The sequence below is a fragment of the Eulemur rufifrons genome, chromosome 2 (assembly GCF_041146395.1).
Source record: "Eulemur rufifrons isolate Redbay chromosome 2, OSU_ERuf_1, whole genome shotgun sequence".
Lineage (NCBI taxonomy): Eukaryota > Metazoa > Chordata > Mammalia > Primates > Lemuridae > Eulemur > Eulemur rufifrons.
The window spans coordinates 116,911,329-116,934,445 of NC_090984.1; the positions used below are offsets into that span (position 1 = coordinate 116,911,329).

The following is a 23,117-nucleotide window of genomic DNA, read 5'->3' on the forward strand; positions in this document are numbered from 1 at the left end:
TTTGAATCACTAATAAGGAGTAAACATAGATTTAGAATTTCTTATGTTAAGTTTCTTGATAAACGTTAAGCCTCTCTTCCTCTTTCTTTCATTCGTTTTTGTATTGTTGGTGCCTGTTTTGTGCTTCAAGGACATAGTTGAGTAGTTGGGACAGATAGCCTGCAAAGCCTAAAACATTTACAGAAAAGTTTGCAGATCCCTGCCTCATACCAGCTACTAAAACAGTGATCACATTGTCTTATGATTTTTTTTTTTTTATGTTTGGTTTCTTTGCTGGTCTGAGTTTCCCAAGTTCAGAGACCATTTATTATTCATCTTTCTATTTCTACTTAGTTATAATGCTTGTTCTGTAAAAAATCCAATAAATGTGTGAATGTCATTTAGTAAAAACAGTAGATATGGCACTGAAATGTGATAATAGAGATAGTAATAACGATGATACTGATAAGCCTGTTATAGCATTTTACTTAGTATTGTCAGGTGTTTAATAAGGTGGTGATTTATTTCTGAAAGCCTTAAATAAACTATGAGAAATTTGGAGAGCATATAGAATTGAGACTTTAATATTGTTTATCTATTAGAAACTTATACAGTAAGCAGACATACTCAAGGAATTGGTTAACTTTTTAAAGAAGAGGCATCTAAAAAATGAAAGTGATGAAATTCAATGTATAGAACATAAGCTAACTTAATTTCAGCTGCAAAGGAAATGATAAACTGGGCTTAAGCTACATCATTATATGAGACATATGTAAAAGAGAGTAAGGTTCCCATGCCTGCTACTCATCTATTAATATTTACATTAATAGTGTTCGAATTCTGCCGGGCGCGGTGGCTCACGCCTGTAATCCTAGCACTCTGGGAGGCCGAGGTGGGCGGATCGTTTGAGCTCAGGAGTTCGAGACCAGCCTGAGCAAGAGCGAGACCCCATCTCTACTAAAAATAGAAAGAAATTATATGGACAGCTAAAAATATATATAGAAAAAAAATTAGCCGGGCATGGTGGCGCATGCCTGTAGTCCCAGCTACTCGGGAGGCTGAGGCAGGAGGGTCACTTGAGCTCAGGAGTTTGAGGTTGCTGTGAGCTAGGCTGACGCCACGGCACTCACTCTAGCCTGGGCAACAGAGTGAGACTCTGTCTCAAAAAAAAAAAAAAAAAAAAATAGTGTTCGAATTCTTTTAGTTATTCAGACTCAAAACCTCAGCTATCCTAACTTTCTAATTTGTAATCACTCTTTATATTCTATTCCCATTGGCCCACATAGGAAGTCAAAAGCCCTTCCTGGCAGTGAAGTTTTGGTCACTTTAACCTTCCTTTTGCCCCTTCTTCACCACATACTTCTATTCATCTTTGTTTTCAGGTATTTTCTATTGCTATGAGGCTAAGATAGTAATTTTTCATTCTGGAATTTTTGTGTATGTATTAGTTCTCACATGTGCAGTGTGGCAACTGGATCTAAAATATATATTATTTTGCTTTGCTTTCCAGATGACAGAAGTCAAACTATACTTCCGTTAGTGAAATCATTTTGTGAAAAATCTTTCAAAGCAGATGAATCAATTGTTATTTCTTTATCTTTCCATTTTGGAAAACTATGCCATGGACTATATGGTATGATATATCCTAAGAGTTTTAAAATTGTAGATATTTTTTCCCTTTTTTTCTGTCTTAGCCACTAAACTTTAATACTTCACTTGTAAAACATACATTTTTAGTGTGTAAAATCTTATGAGATCTTAGAATTTTGGTAGCATAATTTAGAGCATTAGGAATACTTTTTCACTAACAGAACCTATTTGAAAGAACAATGACAGAGTAAAGTAAGCATAGCTCTTTAAATGTTTAAATATTTTATACTAATATATTAGTTGCTATGAGATAACAGAAGCTCAGGTATACTAACTATTGGTGCATAGTAAGTATAACCTTTATTACCCATTTTAACAATTTGTTGAATAATATATCATGTAAGACGTTCAGTTGAGAATGTAGACTAATACCACAACTCTTGGCATTTTGAACATATTAGTTCTTAGCTTACTATAATAATGTGAGAATTAAATTATAACTATCTAGCATAGTAATATATTTTCTTTATGTGGATTACAGATATTTAGTAGCAATATGAGTTCCTAGCTCCTCGAGATAGTTAATGAATGTGGAACCATGATTTTCAATTTACTGTGCTATCTTTCAGATTCAATTTTTAAGCTTTTTCTCTGCAGATACACACATTTTTCTGCAAGCAATTTTATAATGTTTACTATAAATAAATAGCAATATGTATATATAACCACAGAGTTATTGTTATAATGACTTGTTAGTGGTCTACAGCAGTGGTCTACAGCCTTTTTGGCACCAGAGATGGTTTTCATGGAAAACTATTTTTCTACGGAGTGGGGAGGGGGATGGTTTTTGGATGATTCAAGCGTATGACATTTATTGTGCACTTTATTTCTATTATTATTACATTGTAATATATAATGAAATAATTATACAACTCACCATAGGTTGGGGACCTCTAGTCTACAGTACGATACACGCTACAGAAATTGATGCAGGCATACTTTCTGCATTATATAGTAAAATGTTATTAAAATTAGGATAAGGTGAAACAATATAACCTGCTAGATTTCTTCATGATAGCTACTGTTTCCTCATTCCTTTTGTGAACTATTTGTAACCATTTACTTAAATATTTGGTTTCAATTACGTTTTTATTGTACCTTGATTTTCTTTTTTAAATTTTTGTTTTCAATTGAAATGTCAAACAGATTTTACATTTGTTTTAGGAATTTTTACTCCAGATCAACACTTGAGATTTTTGGAGTTTTATAAGAAACTTTGTACGTTGGGTTTGCAACAAGAAAATGGACACAATGAAAACCAGATTCCACCCCAAGTCCTAGAGCAGGAGAAGAAATATATTTCAGTACGAAAGAACTGTGCTTATAACTTTCCGGTAATAAATATATGTTTATATTTCCTGAACATTTGATGGTAACTTTAAAATATGTGAATAGATAGCATAAAAATGTTAGCATATTTGATGCTTCCTGCTTAGCATTATGTCTGGCATAATAGTAGGTACTGAATAAATGTTTGTGAAATTTATATTTCTCCCTATAAATCAGAATTATATGCATACATTTGGATCTTCCAAATATGATTTCTAATTAAATTACAATTCAGAGAACATGATTTCAATTTAAGTGAAATGGTTATAATATTAGGTATTGATGCATGTTTTTCTCTCCTTCCCACTCATTTCTTCCCTTCCACCTCCACCAGGCCATGATTGTTTTTGTTGATCCTAAAAACTTCCACATGGAACTCTATTCTACATTCTTCTGCCTTTGTCATGACCCTGAAGTACCAGTCAGATACACTATTGCTATTTGCTTTTATGAAGTAAGTCTGAAGAATTGATACCACTTTACATTTGTTGTTAATTCTACCTACATGTACTAGATGAGTTTTTGATATTTTGTGTACTTCTGTTTATAGGTTTCTTATAAGATATACTTTATATCTTCCATGTTCTAGACTTAAATTTTATATTAAAATTCCCATAATTTTCTTCTCTTTTTAGTATGTTTACAGACTCCATTTCCATAAATACATTATATTCATTTATTCTTCTGTTAATCCATTCACTCAGCATATCTATACCAAATGCTTACTTTAAGCCAGACACTGTGGTTGATACGGGTGGTATAGATTGGGTAATGAAATCAGTTTTTATATGCTTTATAGTATTTATGCTTTGCATCTAAACTTAAGCACTTGAGAACAAATGGGAAGTTGAGAGACATTATTTAATTGTTTTCACTGCAAATGGATGGTGTTTCTTGAGCATAGCTTTTAGATTCTGCTGTAATTTGCTCTCTGTAAAGTAAGAGCAAAAGTGAATTTGAAATTTTATGATGAATGTGATTACCTTTTTAGCCCTTGAAATTGAAATTTAGGACATGCTTCTTCGATGATCACAATGAGCACGTGTATGCTATAGTTGCAGTAAATATGTATAAGCTATAACTTGTTAACTTCAAAACTGTCACATAAAAATATCTTTATAAGTGGCATAATAAAATATTTCCTTTCTCTATAAGTGATGTAATAAAATTCTTACTCTCAATGAGAATATTTCATCCTCTCTCTTGCACTGTGTTCCTATGTCAAAACACTGTTAGATTAGCTGAAAGTGTGCAGGGTATCCATAGCATCATTATAAATGTTACTTAGGATTCTTTTGGCTGTTGGGTGATAGTCTTTGCTTCTTTGAAAGAGCACTCTTTCTGGTGTGAATGAAATATGTATTCATTGCACATAATCTAAGAAATATTCACTTTAAATTAAGGTACAATTACTTAAAATAATTCCAGTATTGTACAATTGTATCATCCTTGTAAATATACTTCTAGAAATCTGATTTTGAATGAGGGGAGAAGGCAGAGGGCTCTGGACAGCTAAGCAGGATATTCATGTCCAAGATGCATTAACTGATTCTTCAGGCTTGGTTACTGTGCACACGTGTATTTGTTAGAATAGTGGTCTCCAGAGAGGATTGTATAAGGTTGGAGTTTGTGAATGCAGTATTTATACAATATTAGACTTTCTACTTATGTTTATCTCATCACTTTAATATTTAATTTTGTTTTATAGTGGACATAATATAGCACTATATAAATATATGAAAATGTATATGTGCATACAAAAATATTCACTGGTAAAAGTGAGTTTGATGATCATTGATCTGTGAATTTGCTGGTTAGCTAGTTTCACAATCATAGCACATTAGGTGGGCCAAGAATGATGTTCTACTCCATAAAATGAAGTGTTAGTGTATGGTTGTCCTTTTAAATAATGAAAACCCACTGGTGGATTTAAATTTTTCTAAGTGTTAATGCTAGATTCTGATCATTGTTTTACTATGTTCTAACTTTATTCTTATTTTTCAGAAAAATATTATTTTGAAATTATTTCCAACAAGTCAAAAACAACTGTTTAGAACAAAGGATTTTAAAACACTTTGTTTACCCAGGAACCATTTTCTTTTTTCAAACAGAACTTTACTCAAGCCCAATATGTTTAAAAAAAATAATAAAGTAGAAACTGGTGAATCTACCATTGTGATTTCTGCGTTTGGAAGGAAAAAAAAAACTGTTCACAAGGGGAGCTGGATTATTCTGGACTCTCCCGATTCTCTCTTGCTGGCTAAAGTCTTTGATGAGGAAAAGAAAACTTGTTTTGCTTCCTTGGGAGTTATTACTACCCTGCTGTCACTATAGGCTCTCTGGGAAGTTCTAAAGTGATATGCCTGGGATATCCTTTAAGATCCTATTGGCAGCTCTAAGACTTTAAAATGTGAACTAGAGGCATCCATGGGCTTGTTATTGCTTGTGATTTGAAGCTTATGACGCTGGTAAATCCTGTCCTCCTGCACTTCTTCACCTACATATGTGCATTTTCCCACCCTCATATCACTCCAGCATATTATGAAGCATACTAAAGAGCTAGTTATGTATGCAACTGATTTTTCTAGAGTTCTAATTTTATATTTGTGTTATAAACTTGTTTTATTTTAGAAGTATCAACAAGAGTGTATTTTTAAAAGTTATTTTAAACTGTACATGTCTAATAGTCTCAAATCTGAGAGACTTTATTGCTACATTTTAGGTGTCTAAACTTCTGAATTCTGGAGTATATTTAATACATAAAGAACTAATAACATTATTACAAGACGAATCACTGGAGGTAATATCTTCTTACTCTTTGGTTTTTACTTCTTTTATGTTAAGTCCAAACATATCAATGCCTTTTTCCCCTCCTGCTTCTTTGGAATTGCATGAACTCTTTCAGTTGACCAGCCACAGAGGCTTCAAATCAATGTACCTCTGTATCATAGACTGGAAACTGAGAAGATCTTTAAAAATACTAGGATTTAAAATATATTCGGATTCAAAATTAGTATATGTATATTAGTTTATTAAGGAAAATTTAGGAAGTGCCCAAAAGTGGACAAATGAGTACCTTTAATTCCAATCACTGTTACTATTTTGTTATATTTTTAAATTTTTCTATTTTTTCTATATAAATGTTATATTTTTTCATGTAAAGGTTTTTATTTTACACAATTATAATCATATATCACATTTTATATCTTTTTTCTCTTAGCATTGTTTGGAGAATATTTTACATGGAGAATATTTTACAATCTAGTATGTACTTGTGAAAACTTTGAGATACTTTTATTTTGATGCTATATTTAGTAGATCCCATTCACCTAAATGACTACTAGCTTGCCAAAGCTCAAGTCATCAGTATTTTGATATTACTGAGAGTATTATCTGATTTAAAATGCCTTTCAAGAGTTGGGAGGCAGTTTTTGAGTATGTTAGTTGTGTAGAAATAGCTCTTTCAGGTTTAGACTATTTGAACAATATCAAGAGGCAGGTACACTAATCTCTCTCCAAAGGTAGATTGATCAGGCGTTTATGTTTCTAAGATTTTCCAACAAGAAGATGACAGAGTAAGAGAATACAAACTCCCAAAACATTGTTTGGTAAAAAACCACTATTACTCTGTAGAAATTGACATGTGGAGTTAGCTAATCTAGAAAAACATTGTAATCACTATAAGATAATCAATATCTCTATTAAAAGGTACTAGATGCTCTTATAGATCATCTTCCAGAAATCTTGGAACTTATGTCCACTGGTGGAGAAAGCAGTGTTCAAGAAAATAAGGTAAATCCCATCTTTAAAAAGGTTTCTGAACTTTATAAGTATTATCCTTCTCTGCAGGGTTGTTGTGAGGAATCAATGAAAGAATGAATGGAGAGCATTTAAAGTAGTGCTTACCATGTAGTAGGTGCTCAGTAAAAGTCTGATGGAGTTTGAATAGCTTGAATTTCCTCTACAATTCTTACATTAACAATTTTTCTATTACTATGATTCTTATTTATTGTCTCCGGAGTTTGTATTTTCATATTTTATTAGCATTAGTTATTATTCCAAGAATAGCCAATAATGAGGACAAAAGGGTAGGAATTTACAAGGTCAAAGCTTGCTCACAGTAATAATATATAATACATTTTACTTTAGTTAGAAGAGTTGCTATGGTAATCAGTCTGACAGGAAGAATGATGAGTCCTAGTCTCTCCTTCAAAATTTGGTTTCTAGGAACTATAAATTTTACTTATAGGTTTTTTAAAGAAGATTTTAAAGATTGCACCAGATAATTATCTCCTTGTGAGAACTGAGATGCCTCCTAAATTCTGAAATGAGCAGGTGTATTCCCTTCCCAAATGCATTAGAAGACTGAATAATTTTATTGAATGCTGTGATTGATTTACTTAATTATAATCGACTCTTTTGATGTTTCTTTTTTAGTTATCCTCTCTGCCTGACTTGATTCCAGCACTCACAGCCGCTGAGCAGAGAGCTGCAGCCTCTTTAAAATGGAGAACTCATGAGAAGCTACTACAGAAATTTGCCTGTCTGCCACATGTCATATCCAGTGATCAGATATATTATCGTTTCTTACAAAGAATGTTCACCATCATGATGACAAATGTGAGCACAGAACATTTCATTTTATTGTTTTGAACTCATGATTGATTCTGGAATTACCACATTCTCAAAATGTACAACAAACTCAGTTCATTCCATTCTGCGTAGGAGGACGTCATCTTCCCAGGTCCCAAGGAGGGAGCCCCAGTTTCCCTTTACTTCTGTGATCCTTCCTCTCAGCATCTTCTCCCTGGCTGGAGAGAGGGTGGACAGGGGGCACTTTTTGTTTATATACTTCCAGGGACAGTGTAAATAGACACTCTTCAAACTTGGTGTAGTTCTTCAAGAGGAAGGTTGACAAGACTCAGTGGTCTCTGCTGCAAAGGACCTTCTGCCCTGACGTGTAGCCTTGACGTGTCCACGGCTTTGGTGTCTGACCTCAGCTGTACCATTTTGCCAAGTCATCCCTTACATTAAAAATAGTGCTCGGGTTCTTAATATTAGTTTGGTTATTTTTTCTTTTATGATACCTGAAGGGTGCTATGGAACAGATGAAGTTTATACCAAAAACATGGATGCCCTACTATGGATAACCTTATAATTAGAGTCAAAATAAAAAAAGAAGACTCATCCCTCAAAACAAGGCAGTGCTCAAACCTCCCGATAAAATTAATTGTCTACTTTTTTCACAAAAATTTCCAGAGAGGATTATTTTCTTCACAGTTCACAATACATTTAATATGACATCCATTTCCCATTTTTTAAGCATAAAAAGTTCCATATAGTTCCGTTTTAGAAACTGCTAAAAAGTATTTTAAATTCTCATTTGTTCTCAATAAAAAGGAGATGATGAATTGTAGCAGCCATCTCAAAAACCCAAAATCAATTTTAGCTTCAAAGATTTAAAAAAGAAAAAAATTATGTTATTGGTGTTGTTTATAACTTAAGTAAAAAAGTAATAGGAACACATTTTATTAATTAACACCCCTACAGGTTTATTTCATATATCGAAGGAAAGCCTAAGCAATGAAGGTTATATTGTAGATGCAACCATCTTAAAAAGTGATTTTGACAACGATAGCATCTTTATCAGTTTTACATTTGATAGCATGAATGTAGGACATTGAAATGTCCACGTAGGACATTTCACATAGAATTGAACAGAATTTATTAATTAATTTTATTAAGCAGTTAGTTGTTTGAGTCCCTCCTATGTCTCAGGCACTGTTCTAAGAGCTGGGCATATAGGAGTGAACAAAACAGAATCCTGCTCTAATCCTTGCATTCTAAAGCAGTGGTGGTGCGAGTGAGATAATAAAATAATAAATAAATATATTAACAGGTGGTGATAACAGGTGCTGTGAAGTTTATTCTTTATTGTTGGTCTCAACCTAATTACTTGGTAGGCATGTTTGTGTTTAGAAAGCTGAAGATACATAATCTGTATTCTAGCTTCTCTTATCAGGAAAGAGAAATGATTACAGTGTACAGTGTGTTCAAGTACTTGTCAGCCTGAGATATTTGTTTTACAGTTTTCTTTTACAAGGAGCTAATTCCACACTTTAAAGGAAATACATGATTGTTACAGCACATTTTCCATGCTCAGAGAGCGCACATATTAAAAAAAGATTTACATTTTTAGTTCTGTACCTAACGGTCAGAATATTCATTTGTTCATTCATTCAGTAAAACTTACTGAGTGCTTATTATGTGCCAAGCACTATTCTAGGTGTCAGGAATACAATAGTGAACAAGAGAGACAAAGGACCTATTTTCATAGAACTTACATTCTACTGGGGACATTTAACAAAATTAACAGTTATTCTTTAATATCATTTAATATCCAGTTCATATTAAAATTCTACCACTTATGCTCCAAATGTATTTTACAGTTGTTTTAATCCATACAGGATCCAATTAAGATCTCTATCTTAAGATAAACAAACAAACAAACAGTGTGTCAGGGATGAAAAGTTCAGTGAAGAACTATAAAACAGAGTTGAGGAGGAGAAAGCAATGGAGGCTGGTAGGATGCCATTGGGAATACGGTGGTCAGGACCAAGTATACTTTGTGCGGAGGCTTGAGCAAAGTGAGGGAGTGAGCCGTGCAGATGCCTGAAAGACCAGCAGTCCAAGCAAAGTGGGTAGTGACTGCAAACCTGTGAAGCAGGATAGGCTTGGGCGTGTGGGGAGCAGCAAGGTGACTGGTGTGGCAAGTGGTAGAGAGCTGAGGCTAGCCAGGTGGCTGGGTCTACAGCACAGAGGCCCTCGAAGGCCGTGATATGGACTTTGGATTGTGTTTTCTGAGACAAGAGAATTCTTTGGAAGGTTTTGAGAAAGGAATGACACAAGCTTTTGTTCCCTACTCTTGTTATGAAAAAAATGTAAAGGTACAAAAAGGCAAAGAAAATATTATAATGAACCCTAAATACCCATCACCTAGATGTAACAATTAACATTTTGCTATATATTCGCCTCTTCTGTTTCATTGTACTAAAGAATTTTAAATTATAGATATCATTATATTTTATCTCTAAACATTTTAGTATTTGTCTCCAAAAAAGGGACATTTACCTATATAATCACAATATGGTTATTACATTTAATAAAATTAGTATTTATTCTTTAATAAATGTTAAAGAATAAATATTAAAAAAATGTTAAAGAATAATATTCTTTAATATCTAGTCCATATATAAATTTTACCAATTTCCCCCAAATATATTTGATAGTTGTTTTATTCCATATAGGATCCAATTAAGGTCTATACCTTGCCTTTAGCTGTTACATCTCTTCATTGCCTTTTAATCTAGAAGATTTTCCTGTCCTCCCTCCTCCCCCACTTTTTCATCACATTGCATTGTAGAAGAGATTAGGTAGTTTTCCTGTAGAATATTCCAACTATTTGAGGAATCACTTCATGGTGTGAATTTGTTCATCTGTTCTCCATGTTTCTTGTAAACTAGAAACTAGATTTGAGGGTTTGCTGAGAATTAGGTTAAATGTTTTTGGCAAGAATACTTCCTAAGTTCTCTGTGTATTTTATATTACGTCATGTGTGGATGGTTGTTCTACTATTAGTGAGCTAAGAGTGGTTATGCAGGTGGTGACAGCCCTATTTGTCCACTGCAAAATTACGTTTTCTCCCGCGTGATCTGCATTGTAATCTGTGGCTGATACTTCAGCCCCCTGGATATTCAGTTTCCCATCAGCCTTTCACCCATTAGTTTTAGCATCTGTTGATGATCCTTGCTTGAATCAGTTATTTCATTAGCACTTGCAAAAGAATGATTTTTAAAAATTCCTTCATTGCTTACACATTTTTTGATGGTGGTATTCTGTAAAGAAGTACTTTGCTTCATTCACATTGGTTATTTAATTACCCTGAGCTACACTTTCTAATTAACGTAAAAGACAGAATGCATTCTTAATTCTTTTCCTTTAATTATCCATTTTCAGAGCTAAGAGTTGTTGCAGTAGCTACTTTTAATGGCAACAGATGAATTTTGTTTTTGATGGTGTGCGTGTGTCTATCTTTTAGACTAATTTTAAAATACTAAATGACATTTTAATTAATTACAGTCATTATTCTATGTGCTCAAATTGTTACAACTTCTTCAAACTGGCTTTTATGTGCTTTTGACATGATTACATTTATGTTTGATTTCTGGCCCCAGAGAATACTTACCTTATACTATAAAGTATAATATGTATTATATATGAGGTACAAAATATATGTGTTTTTATATGACTGACATTTGAAATTCTATCAGTCTCTGCAAAATGAAATTAGTTCACCAATTATCTAAAATTCATTTTTCTTAATCCCAGTTCATGTATCTGTTTATGTATATGTCTTAAATTTTCTGTTCTAAATCATAGCAGATATCCTCTTTTTATATTCAATAGATTAAAAACATTACACTAATTGTACACAATAGAACGGAAGTAGCTTGTAATAAAATATGAGAGGAGATAGCAGGCAATACTGTCTCAGCAATATAAAGTTTTATTCTACTTAAATTTTAAGGATCCCTGCAATAATAGTCTGAATCTTTATAATTGAATATTATAATATTTGCATGTAAGTCAAGATGATGAACATGAATTTATACTGCCTAGTTGAGAGTTTTTTTTCTGCTACATGGTTTGAACCCAAACCTAGTAAAGATAAAGGGTTGCATTCATTTAGAATTAGAGTTCTGCCCAGAGGCGTGAAAGAAACTCAAAGGGTAAAGGAGTTTAGAACATTGGTGAGAGTGATTGACATGGTGTCCTTTGGATTTTAAGCTTTATCTGTACCATGGACCAGAGATCTCAATGAGAGACATTGAGGTTGAAGAACTAGAATTAAGCCAGAAGTATCAAAGAGTATACCCTGTCATGGATCTCTAAATTTATATTTTAGAAATGGCACATTTTTGATAATGTACCTGACATGTGGTATGCTCTAGCAAATGTTTGTTGAATGAATGTGTGACAAAGTCCAGGGAATGACTAAAAGAATGGATGGTGGAGGTGTATTTGAGGAGAATATCACTTAAGATGATGTGAATCAAATCTGGATGATTTGTACAATTCTGTGCCAAATTAAATTAACTTTGTAATATGATAAGTTAGTTGATTTGCCTGAGTGATATTAACATTAAATTATGAAGACACTTCCAGAAGGATATAAGTTCAGTGATTTGAGAGGAAGTAAACCACTCCTCTTATTTTCAGCCAGTAGCTTAAAATCGGTTTGGTGGGGCCAAATTATTTAGAATATATGATAATGTTAGTCTAGTGTAATTGTCTTTCTTATTTTTTTCTTTAAGAATGTCTTACCTGTCCAAAAGGCAGCTTCACGAACTCTATGCATTTTTCTACGTTACAATCGTAAACAAGAACAGAGACATGAGGTCATTCAAAAATTAATCGAACGTAAGTAATCATTATCTCTCATTTTGAGAAAAAAGAAGGTAAACTAGTTGGCCTTAGTTATTGTTAGATCTGATTTATGTATCTTTTTGCCATGAATAATTAGGCTGATGTTGGTAAGTATCTATTGTGTGTTTTTATTTCAGTTTTGTTGGGTAATTTTTGTTTTTTAGACATCTTTATGGCAGGATTAGATGTGTGATGAATGAAATTAATGATTACTTTGAGCATTCTTCTATGAATTTCTACACTTGAGAAATTAAACGTGAAGTGAATGTACGTTTACATTGAAAGCCCAGTTTCTACCTTGATGAAATGGCATTTGGAACTAAAATATAAATAAAATATCCATGAATCTCATCTTTTACTTTATGGTCCTGTTTTTAACATTAACATAATTAACAGAATGTGGAATTTTTTCCTTTACTAGAATTTATAATACATATGAATGTGAATCTGGTGAGCCTAGGTAGTTTATAATAATAGCTTAAGAAACTAAATAAATTTACAAATGAAAATTGATTTTAATTTGTCAAGAGCAAAAATCAAGGCAAAAACTTTTGGTTAAAGTATTAATTCTAAAAATAATTACACATACCTACATATACCTAGTGAATTTGTCAATTATTGTATACTTGCTTTGACTACAATGTCTTAATGTTTTTATTAAACTCTATTATCCAGCATAGGCAGTAATGGGATTTTCTGTTTATTGGAGTTTATTGTTTTAAGTATGAATCACCACTTTTCAAAAAATTAGAGTACTTTCATAAAATTCCATTTAAGAAAAATTATGGTCAGTATGCTTTAATTTTTCTTTTTGTAGTCTATCTTAATGCAATTTTCATTTTTAAGTGGCAGAAGCTTACATTTAGAATGTTTTATTTTGAAAGAAGATTCTATTTGGCTTTAAATAATTGAGTTTTGTTTTTGAACATTTATGTAAAAAGAAGAAAACCTTTAAATATTAACCTGAGTTATTGTCAGTAGTACTATTTACATATGACTGTGTCCACTCAAAGCATTTTTAAGGAAACAAGAGGGAAAAAACAGTTAATTTGAGTATTAAAAGATTTTGAAGTTAGACTTGCATTTGAATTCTAGCTCTGCATCTGCCTTCTATGTGACTTTAACCTCTCTGAACCTCAGTAGCCTTATCTTTTAGGAGGAATAGGTATGCATGTCACATTGGATTGCTTTTCAGGGTTAAACAAGATAATATGTGTAAAGTACCTAGCACATGGTGGGTGATCAAAAAATAGTAGATCTAGTCATTGAATGGTTAATAAATGCTTATGGAATTCAATGCAATGTTTAATAAAACTTTTTGCTGGTTTTTGAGGTATCAATAATTTGGGAATCTATAAATCTGGGGAATATGTGATTTATTTTCCTAATCTCTTGTATTTGCTAACCAAATTGTGGGCATAAAGAAACTTGTTATGGATTTTATGTGTTTAATTTTGTCATATGTAATTTCATATAGGAAAAATTAACTTTTGATAATTTTTGTTGTTATTTCTAGAACTGGGCCAAGGAAAAAGTTATTGGAATAGACTTAGATTTTTGGATACCTGTGAATTTATTATAGAGATCTTTTCCAAATCATTTTTCTGTAAATATTTCTTTCTACCTGCTATTGAACTGACACATGATCCAGTAGCAAATGTGAGGTATGTTATCAATCAAAGAAAATATTTGAAAACATTATATTTCTTTTTTTTTATTTCAGCTTATTATGGGGGTACAAAAGTTCAGCTTACATACGTTGCCTATGTACCGCCTATCCCGCTGAGTCAGAGCTAACATTATATTTCTTATATAGCTAATATAGTGAATATATGCAAAATCTTTTTCTTAGTCAATTAAAAAATTGAGTGAAGAATTTACAGTGGCTTTGAAATTCTTGGTATTAATAATTGATAAGCATCTATAGGACTTGGAAGCATAATCTTTCAACACTGTCTTAGATCTTTTGTTTTATTGGGTTGAGAGCAGTAAGTTGCAGTCAGATTGACAAGCTTCTTCAGCCATTTGGATACACATATCGGCACTGGGAGAGGTTGAATAGGTATTAAGTTGCCTATCATTAAAAGTCAAGCAAAAATAGTCAGCAGCCTTGTCACTTCAGAGTTGGCTTGTGAGTATCTGTCCATTTTTAGGGACCCATTTATTCTGAGAAGTAGGGCTGATTTGAGGTCTTTGTCCTGTCTTCTATGTTCAACTACCTTACAATTTTGAAATCCAATAAATATATTTTTTTTATTTCATCTTATTGTTATGGGGGATACAGAATTGCAGGTTACATACGTTGCCCATGTACCGCCTTTCCCCCCAAGTCAGAGCTCCAGGCTTGTCTGTTCCCCAGGTAGTGGGCGTTGCACCATCATGTAGGTATCTATCCCTCCCTTCCCCACCCCCCCTTCCTGAATCAGTACCTTCAAGCGTTACCATTCCCCAAACGGTGCGCAATGCACTCATTGTGTAGGCATATACCCATCCCCTCCTCCAACCCCCACCTCAGTCTGATATCCGATTGGTGTCGTTCCCAGATGTGTATTTAGGTGATGTTCAGGGAAACCAATTTTCTGGTGAGTACATGTGATGCTTGTTTTTCCATTCTTGGGATACTTCACTTAATATAATGGGTTCCAACTCTCTCCAGGAGAACCATAGAGATGTCGTATCTTCATTATTCCTTATAGCTGAGTAATATTCCATGGTATACATATACCACAGCTTACTAATCCAATCATGTATTGATGGGCATTTGGGTTGTTTCCAAATCTTTGCTATTGTGAATTGTGCTGCTATAAACATTCGGGTACATGTGTCTTTGTTACAGAATGACCTTTTTTCCTTTGGGTATATGCCCAGTAATGGGATTGCTGGGTCAAATGGCAGGTCTACTTGAATCTGCTTAAGATACCTCCATAATGCTTTCCACAGGGGTTGCACTAGTTTGCAGTCCCACCAGCAGTGTATTAGTGTTCCTGTCTCTCCACACCCACGCCAACATGTGTTGTTTTGGTTTTTTTTGATAAAGGCCATTCTCATTGGGGTTAAGTGATATCTCATTGTGGTTTTGATTTGCATTTCTCTGATGATTAGGGATGTTGAGCATTTTTTCATATGTTTGTTAGCCATTCTTATATCTTCTTTTGAGAAGTTTCTATTCATGTCATTTGCCCACTTTTTGATAGGGTTGCTTGATTTTTTCTTGCTGATTTTCCTGAGTTCTAAATAGATTCTTGTTATCAGTCCTTTATCTGATGTGTAGTATGCAAAAATTTTTTCCCATTCTGTAGGTGGTCTGTTTATTCTCTGGACTGTTTCTTTGGCTGTGCAGAAGCTTTTTAATTTAATCATGTCCCATTCATATTTTTGTTGCTGCTGTGATTGCCTTGGGGGTCTTCTTCATAAATTCTTTGCCTAGGCCAATGTCTGTAAGAGTCTTTCCTATATTTTCTTCTAGAATTCTGATTGTATCACGCCTAAGGTTTAAGTCTGTCATCCACCGTGATTTGATTTTTGTGAGAGGTGAAAGCTGTGGGTCCTGTTTCAGTCTTCTACAAGTGGCTAACCAATTCTCCCAGCACCATTTATTGAATAGGGATTCTTGTCCCCAGAGTATATTCTTTCCTGCTTTGTCAAAAATTAGGTGACTATATGAGGATGGTTCTATATTTGGATTTTCTGTTGTGTTCCACTGGTCTGTGTCCCTGAACTTGTGCCAGTACCAGGCTGTTTTAAGAACCATGGCCTTGTAGTATAGTTTGAGGTCTGGCAAATTAATACCTCCCATTTTGTTTTTGTTGCTTAAAATTGCTTTTGCTATACGGGGTCTTCTTTGTGAAATCCAATAAATATTTTTTTTTTTTTTTGAGACAGAGTGTCGCTTTGTTGCCCAGGCTAGAGTGAGTGCCATGGCGTCAGCCTAGCTCACAGCAACCTCAAACGCCTGGGCTTAAGCAATCCTACTGCCTCAGCCTCCCGAGTAGCTGGGACTACAGGCATGCGCCACCATGCCCGGCTAATTTTTTTTTCTATATATATTTTAGTTGGCCAGATAATTTCTTTCTATTTTTAGTAGAGACGAGGTCTCGCTCATTACTCAGGCTGGTCTCGAACTCCTGACCTTGAGCGATCCACCCGCCTCGGCCTCCCAGAGTGCTAGGATTACAGGCGTGAGCTACCGCGCCCGGCCAAATCCAATAAATAATTGGATTTGGTTAACTGTTAAGTTGGATGGATGGAACAGGCCTGAAAATGGCTTGCTTGGAAATTTGAAAAAAAAAGAATAAATATATTTTGTTCTTTTTTTCTCCCAAAATGAGCATATTGTTTCTTTTTTTATATATTGTGGTAAAATATACATAACATAAAATTTACCATTTTAACCATTTTTAAATGTATAGTTTAGTGGCATGAAGTACATGCATATTATTACTTAAGAATTATTTGTACATTTGATAATGGGATTAAAGGAGTTTTAAACCCATGTCAGATGTGGGGACCAGTTGCATATGTGCATCTTTTATAAACAACTGACATGAATTGTAGGCAATATGTAAAACATGATAATATTTTTTAATAGGAAGACTTGGCAAGGCAATAAGGTAGCCTAGGTTAATAGTCTTGCTGTTGATATATATACCAAGGAAAATTGTCAAAAGATATTGAAAAGTTCAGCCTTAGAATTTCATGAGCACTAGTTAATGGGAACAATCTAGGGGTCGGTTTGTGTTTTGTTATTTTTAATGTGAGAAGATACAGAAAGCACAACTGTTTTGGCTTTAGTTTTTTGTGCATCTTACTTGTGCTTTATATTAATAAACGAGAGTTGGCATATCCCTGACATTTAAAGAAAATCTCTAGATTTTACCTCTTCCTGACCAACTAATGAATCCAGCTATATTGTTAACATTTTGTAAATTGAAGTTATGATTCTAGAAAAGTAACTTCCAATGTGATAAATTGTCACCAAGCAGTTGACAAAAATAATTTGGAAGGAAATGAAATCATCTCTACTCTGGTCAATGTGATTAATACCATTGCACTGACTCTAAGAGAAAGCAATCTGCCAATTCAAAAACTAAAAGAAGATTAATTAAATATTACTACATAAATTTTAGAGACTTTTTGGGCAATACATCATTGTATAGCAATATGTCTTGGTTCTTACTCTTTTGCTTGGGAAGCCACCAGCCAAAGAAATGAGTCTGGCAGCACTGTATACTAACTGGTTTGTGGGTACAAAAACCTTTATGCAATGCTATAGAGCTGTGTAGACAGCATGAGAGCCATCACAGGCAAGGGTGGTAGGATCACATAGATTAGGAGGACAGTTTCTGGAGCCACACTGTTTGAGCTGAAATTCCAGCTCTAGATGTGTATCTTTGGGCAAGTTACAAAACCTGTCTGTGCATTGATTTCTCTCGTTACATAAGTCATAAGGTATTCTGAGGTATAAATACTTGAGATAATGTACATAAGCAATTTAGCTTACCAGAAGGATGTCACCCCTAATCTGAAGAACTTTACAATCTTATGGGTCCAGGAGTCTAATAGAGAATGAATCACTATTATGGCTTGTGTAACTTTTGCTGAATGTATATTGTCTAGACATGACTTGGATTATAAAGCATGAAGTGTGCATAGACTGTTAAGTGTTTTTGTTTGTCCTTAAGTGAATGTTTAAAATTTAAATTCACTGCGTTTAGACAATATCAAAGGCTGGAAAAAGACTATTGGTATTCAGAGAAGCCTTCTCCACAGCTGTCAGAAATGAAATAATTTCTCTTTGGGGGAATTGGGACTTCTTAATTAGAGAAAGCATCACCAGGCTTAGCAGTATCCATGATGAGCTCGGAGTGAGATTGAGGCTATTATTGCTACTTCCAGTGCTGAAAATTCTAGAGGAGGAGCTTTTTTACCCTTTTTACTTGAATAAAAAGCAAATTTTGCTGGATATGAAGAATCAGCAACTGAAGGTTCAGCTGAGAAAGCATCCTGGAAAATTTAGGAATGGGATTTAGTTGTCTCAAGGTTTGCGATAGAAATAAAAAATACTAATGTGGAGAGCACTCAAATGAATGAACAAATATAGCAGCTATAAAATAGAGAACCTCCTAGCATCCCTCTCTAAAACCAGGCCTGGCAAAGAAGTAGAGTTTTAGTTTAGCAAAGCTGAACATTTCCTCTGAACTACCTCCTCCAAGAAAGGTTTTCTTTAGATTGCTGGATTTCCTCTTACCTCTCTGGCATTATTCAGCCTCCTTGTTCTTTTCGACCCATTCTAGACTGTGATAGTACTTGGACCTGGACTGTATTCTTTTGTCTCCTTTCTTCTTTAACTGCACTTATCACCTTGGTGATCCCTCCAATCTCATGGCTTAAATATCATCTACATGCTGCAGATTCCTCATTGTGTTGCTAGTGTAGACATCTACCCTGGACAACGGACTCATTGAGCCAACCACCCGCTTAGCACTTCCATTGAGTATCTAATAGGCATCTCAGACTTAATCTGTCCAAAATTAAATCCTGATCTTTCTTACCAGCTTTTGATCCTTCTGTAGTCTTCTCCATCTCAGTAAATAACCATTTCATCTTCCTACTTACTTAGGTCAAAACCTTAAATAAGTCCTTTCTGTCTCTTCAGCTCTAATCCCTCAGCACATCCTGCTGCTTGTGCAATGTATTCAGAATCCAACCACTGCTCTCCACCTTTACTGCTGTAACTCTGGTTCACCCCATCATCTCTTGCCTGAATCATTGCAAGGACCTCCCCTATTGTTTCTCTTCTTCTGTCCTTGACCACCTACAGCCAACACAGTAGTCAGACCTCTCTGCTCAGAACCCTCCAATGGCTTCTCATTGCACTCAGAAGAAAGGCCAGTCTCCTTACTGGGGCCTGCAAGGCCTCTCATTCCCACTCTGAGGTCTCCTGCTAATCATACCTGCACTCTGTGTTTGCTAATTTGAGGCAACGTGGGAGGCAGGCTCCCCCTATGTGCCCTACGGCTCTTTTCTAACTACTCACGTGGCTCATTCTGTAATTTTCTTTAGGTTTTTGCTTAAATGTTATCTGTTCAGTCAAACCTTCACTGACACCTTCTCTGACCACCAGCATTAAAACTTATTAATCCCCCTCTCTTGGTACTCCCTCGTCTGTTTCCACATTTTATTTTTCTCCACTGTGCTTACCACTGTCTGACAGACATTTTACTTGTTTCTCTTCTCTTCCCTACCACCATACTAGAATGTAGCTCCATGAGAGCATTTTATCGGTTTTATTCACTGTTGTATCTCAGCACCCAGAATAATGGATGGGTAATACATAATAGATACTCCATAAATACTTGTTATTTAATACATGACTAAATGAACTCTCAGGCTATCTAAAACTTGTTTTTTGTTTCAGTTTCATGTTACTGTTATTCTTAGTTCTTAAATTTACTCAGAAGTAAACACTATGTAATTTATTATAGAATGAAACTTTGCTACCTGTTGCCCAAAGTGAAATCTACCCTGAAGATTCCTGCAGATAAGCATCTACTTCAGCAGTTAGAAATGTGTGTGAGAAAACTCCTGTGTCAAGAAAAAGATAAAGATGTTCTGGCTATTGTAAAAAAAGTAAGTATCACTCTTGACACAATGTTGCATTTCTTACATTAAGGTCGTGTTAATCATAGCTTCACTATTTTAGCTTGACAGGATAGCAGTATGTTAAAATACTTACATCCTTGCTAGAGTGGAAAGAATTAATAAATGATTCGGTTGATGTGTACTCTGGCTGGATATGACTGGAAAGATCTTTCTAAAGGGCACTTAGATATTAAACTTTTATTACTAGTAATATAAGCTCCATGACAGAGAGTTTGGCACATGTTATGTGCTCAGTGAATACTGTTCAATAATTATGAATGTCATTCACCAGACTTTATTTATAAGTGATTATAATCCAGTAAAACTTTGTTGGTAAAATTGGGAAAGTCACATTTTATAGAAACTTAGCCCTGGAAGGGCCCTCAGACTTAATTCAATGGTCTGCTTGAGATCAGGTGAGTTAAGTGGCAGAGCTAGGATTATAATAGAGTGCATTCATTTGTAAATAATGGAACATTATTGTATCTTATGGTTTGTTTTGTTTCAGTGTGAGATCTTATTATATTTCTTGTTTGACAATGTTGGAAAACTAAAACAGTAAAAATTTGGGTTAGTGAGCCAAACCTTAAAATATGTTATAGTCCTCAAAAACTCTCTATGCTGAATATATAACTAATATTTTTATAAGATCAAGCCAAATTAAAGTGGTTACTTTTATGAATCTGAATGTGAACTTCAGGACATGCAATTTTTGAGCATTTGTTTGTAGTGAGAAAAATTAATTTATTAATGCAATAAATAAATTAGCATCGATGGTGAGAAAAAATAGAATCTTTTTTTCTAAAAATCGTTGGCAAATGTCACATGAGAAACTTTTTAATGAAATGTTTTGGTGACTTAGTATTAATTAGTATAATTTTATTTTTGCTGAAATATGAATTCCTCTTTCATTAACTGAAATAACCCAAAATATCCAGAGTTGGACATGCAGCTATATCTAAAAGCGTACATACACACACACTCTCACACTTGTTTCTACCTGCTTGTTCTGTCCTTACTATTTAAGTACAAACTCTAGGCAATGGAGTTAACTTGTCCAAATAATGAACACGAGAGGGTTATTTTTCCCAAAGAATTTATTAATTCAAGAGATAATACAAGCTAACCTCATACAGGTACAAGTGAATGTCATATAGGTACAATGATATCATTAAACTAATGGATTTTTAATCTACAATGGATTATCCTAGAGTATAGCTCTTATTTTAAGTACGTTTCACATGAAGTCAATCTGTCCCATGAAAATTTTGTAGTCTAATGATTTATTAGTATGGGAACCTCTGAGGAAGCTACGCAAAGCTTTGAGATAAAAATGGAATGGAGTACTTTATTTAACAAGGGGGTATTTCATGGCATAAATTGTAACTTTTTCGTAAATTTCAGCATAAAAAGAAAGCTTTAAATAAATTTTATGTTTGTAATGAATAGCTTTGGGCATATAAGTATATAAACATATTTTGGCCATTAGAGTTCCTCTTGTAAAATAAGTGTTAAAGGTACTGTCCTCTATCACAGACAGAACCCTGAATTAGATTGACCATTGTTTGACTGGAACAGTTTGTTTCAAACTAGTATATTCTGAAAGACAAATAGTAAATTTAGAGAATACTTTCAGAGCAAAGTCTTTTCTATTGCGTTGAGTATCATAATGATAAAAAAAATTCTATAGAAGTAAGGATTTTAAGCCAAATGATAGCTTGTTTCATATATATTTAGCTGAAAGACTTTAAAAATTCAAAAGCTATATTATATTTCTGAAAATTCAGAAAAGATTGGCATTGGGAGTTATTAGAAACTAGTTAAATTGCATGCATTTGGTATTTAAAATATTCCTGTAGACTTGCTCTGCTTAAGGTTAAAACCATTTAAAAGGTAAAATGGATCCTGGCATTACTGTACAGAAGTTGATTATAAATACAATGTAGAATTAGGTAGAATTTGCAGAGGTCTTCTCTTTGAACTTCTCTCTGGAAAAGGAGTCTCTGAGAAATGATTGGTTGGTTTTGGTTTCATTTCATTGCTGTTGAATAATTTTTAAAACTTTCTTTATAGACTGTATTAGAGTTGGACAGAATGGAAATGTCTATGGATGCGGTAAATACACTCTCTTTTATTTATATTGAAAGGAATATTTAAAAACTGGGAGAAACTTATCACTAACGTTTCAAAATTTCATTTTAAACAGTTTCAGAAAAAGTTTTATGAAAAAGATTTGTTAGATCAAGAGAAAGAAAGAGAAGAACTACTTTTTATGGAAATGGTATGTTATTTTCACTCGCGCACACATACACTCTTTTCTGACCAATATTAACTGTTTTGTTATTAAACTTCAAAAATAATTTATTTTAATTTCACACTACTTCTTTTTTCCTAAAACACCACTTTTTTTTCACTCTTTGAGTAAAGAAGAGTCCTGATTTTCTGAAATCTGTTCTTTTATCAACCAGAAGAAAAACTATATTTATAGAGAGCCTTTTTAAAAAACTACTTTATTGAAGTATAATTGACAAACAAATGCATATATTTAAAGTGCACAATTTGATGAGTTTTGACATATGGACATGTCCAAGAACCCATCACCACAATCAGAATATGAAACATTTTCATTCCACTAAGTCTCTGTATGCCCCTTGGTAATCCATGTCTTCTACTCCAGTCCCCAGCAACCTCTGATGTAGTTTCTGTCACTGTAGATGAGTATGCATTTTCTAGTAGAATTATTTAAATTGAATCATATATTATGTACTTTTTCTGGTCATGCTGCTTTCCATTAATGTAATTATTTTGAGATTCATCCATATTGTTGTATGCATCAGTGGGTCATTCCTTTTTATTTCTTAGTGGGATTCCATATTATAGATGTACCACAATTTATTTATCCATTCACCTCTTAATGGGCATTTGGGTTACTTTTAGTTTTGGGATATTACAAATAAAGTTGCTGTGACATTGAGGAAGTTAGCCTTCAAGAACATTAGCCTTTGGGTAGACATATATTTTCATTTCTCTTG

At 33.8% G+C, this 23,117-nt stretch overlaps 1 protein-coding gene across 2 annotated transcripts in view; it reads left to right on the top strand.

Annotated features, from left to right (window-relative positions):
• The window catches only part of PPP4R4 (protein phosphatase 4 regulatory subunit 4), a 101,829-nt gene that overhangs the window by 60,060 nt on the left and 18,652 nt on the right, over positions 1 to 23,117 (top strand). For both annotated transcript variants that reach the window (XM_069465263.1, XM_069465264.1), the window contains exons 9-19: positions 1,490 to 1,612; positions 2,794 to 2,963; positions 3,293 to 3,412; positions 5,681 to 5,758; positions 6,667 to 6,750; positions 7,396 to 7,578; positions 12,333 to 12,438; positions 13,961 to 14,108; positions 19,929 to 20,073; positions 22,159 to 22,200; positions 22,292 to 22,366. In XM_069465263.1, coding sequence (XP_069321364.1) covers positions 1,490 to 1,612; positions 2,794 to 2,963; positions 3,293 to 3,412; positions 5,681 to 5,758; positions 6,667 to 6,750; positions 7,396 to 7,578; positions 12,333 to 12,438; positions 13,961 to 14,108; positions 19,929 to 20,073; positions 22,159 to 22,200; positions 22,292 to 22,366 — 1,274 coding nt within the window. The remainder of the gene's footprint in view (positions 1 to 1,489; positions 1,613 to 2,793; positions 2,964 to 3,292; positions 3,413 to 5,680; positions 5,759 to 6,666; positions 6,751 to 7,395; positions 7,579 to 12,332; positions 12,439 to 13,960; positions 14,109 to 19,928; positions 20,074 to 22,158; positions 22,201 to 22,291; positions 22,367 to 23,117) is intronic.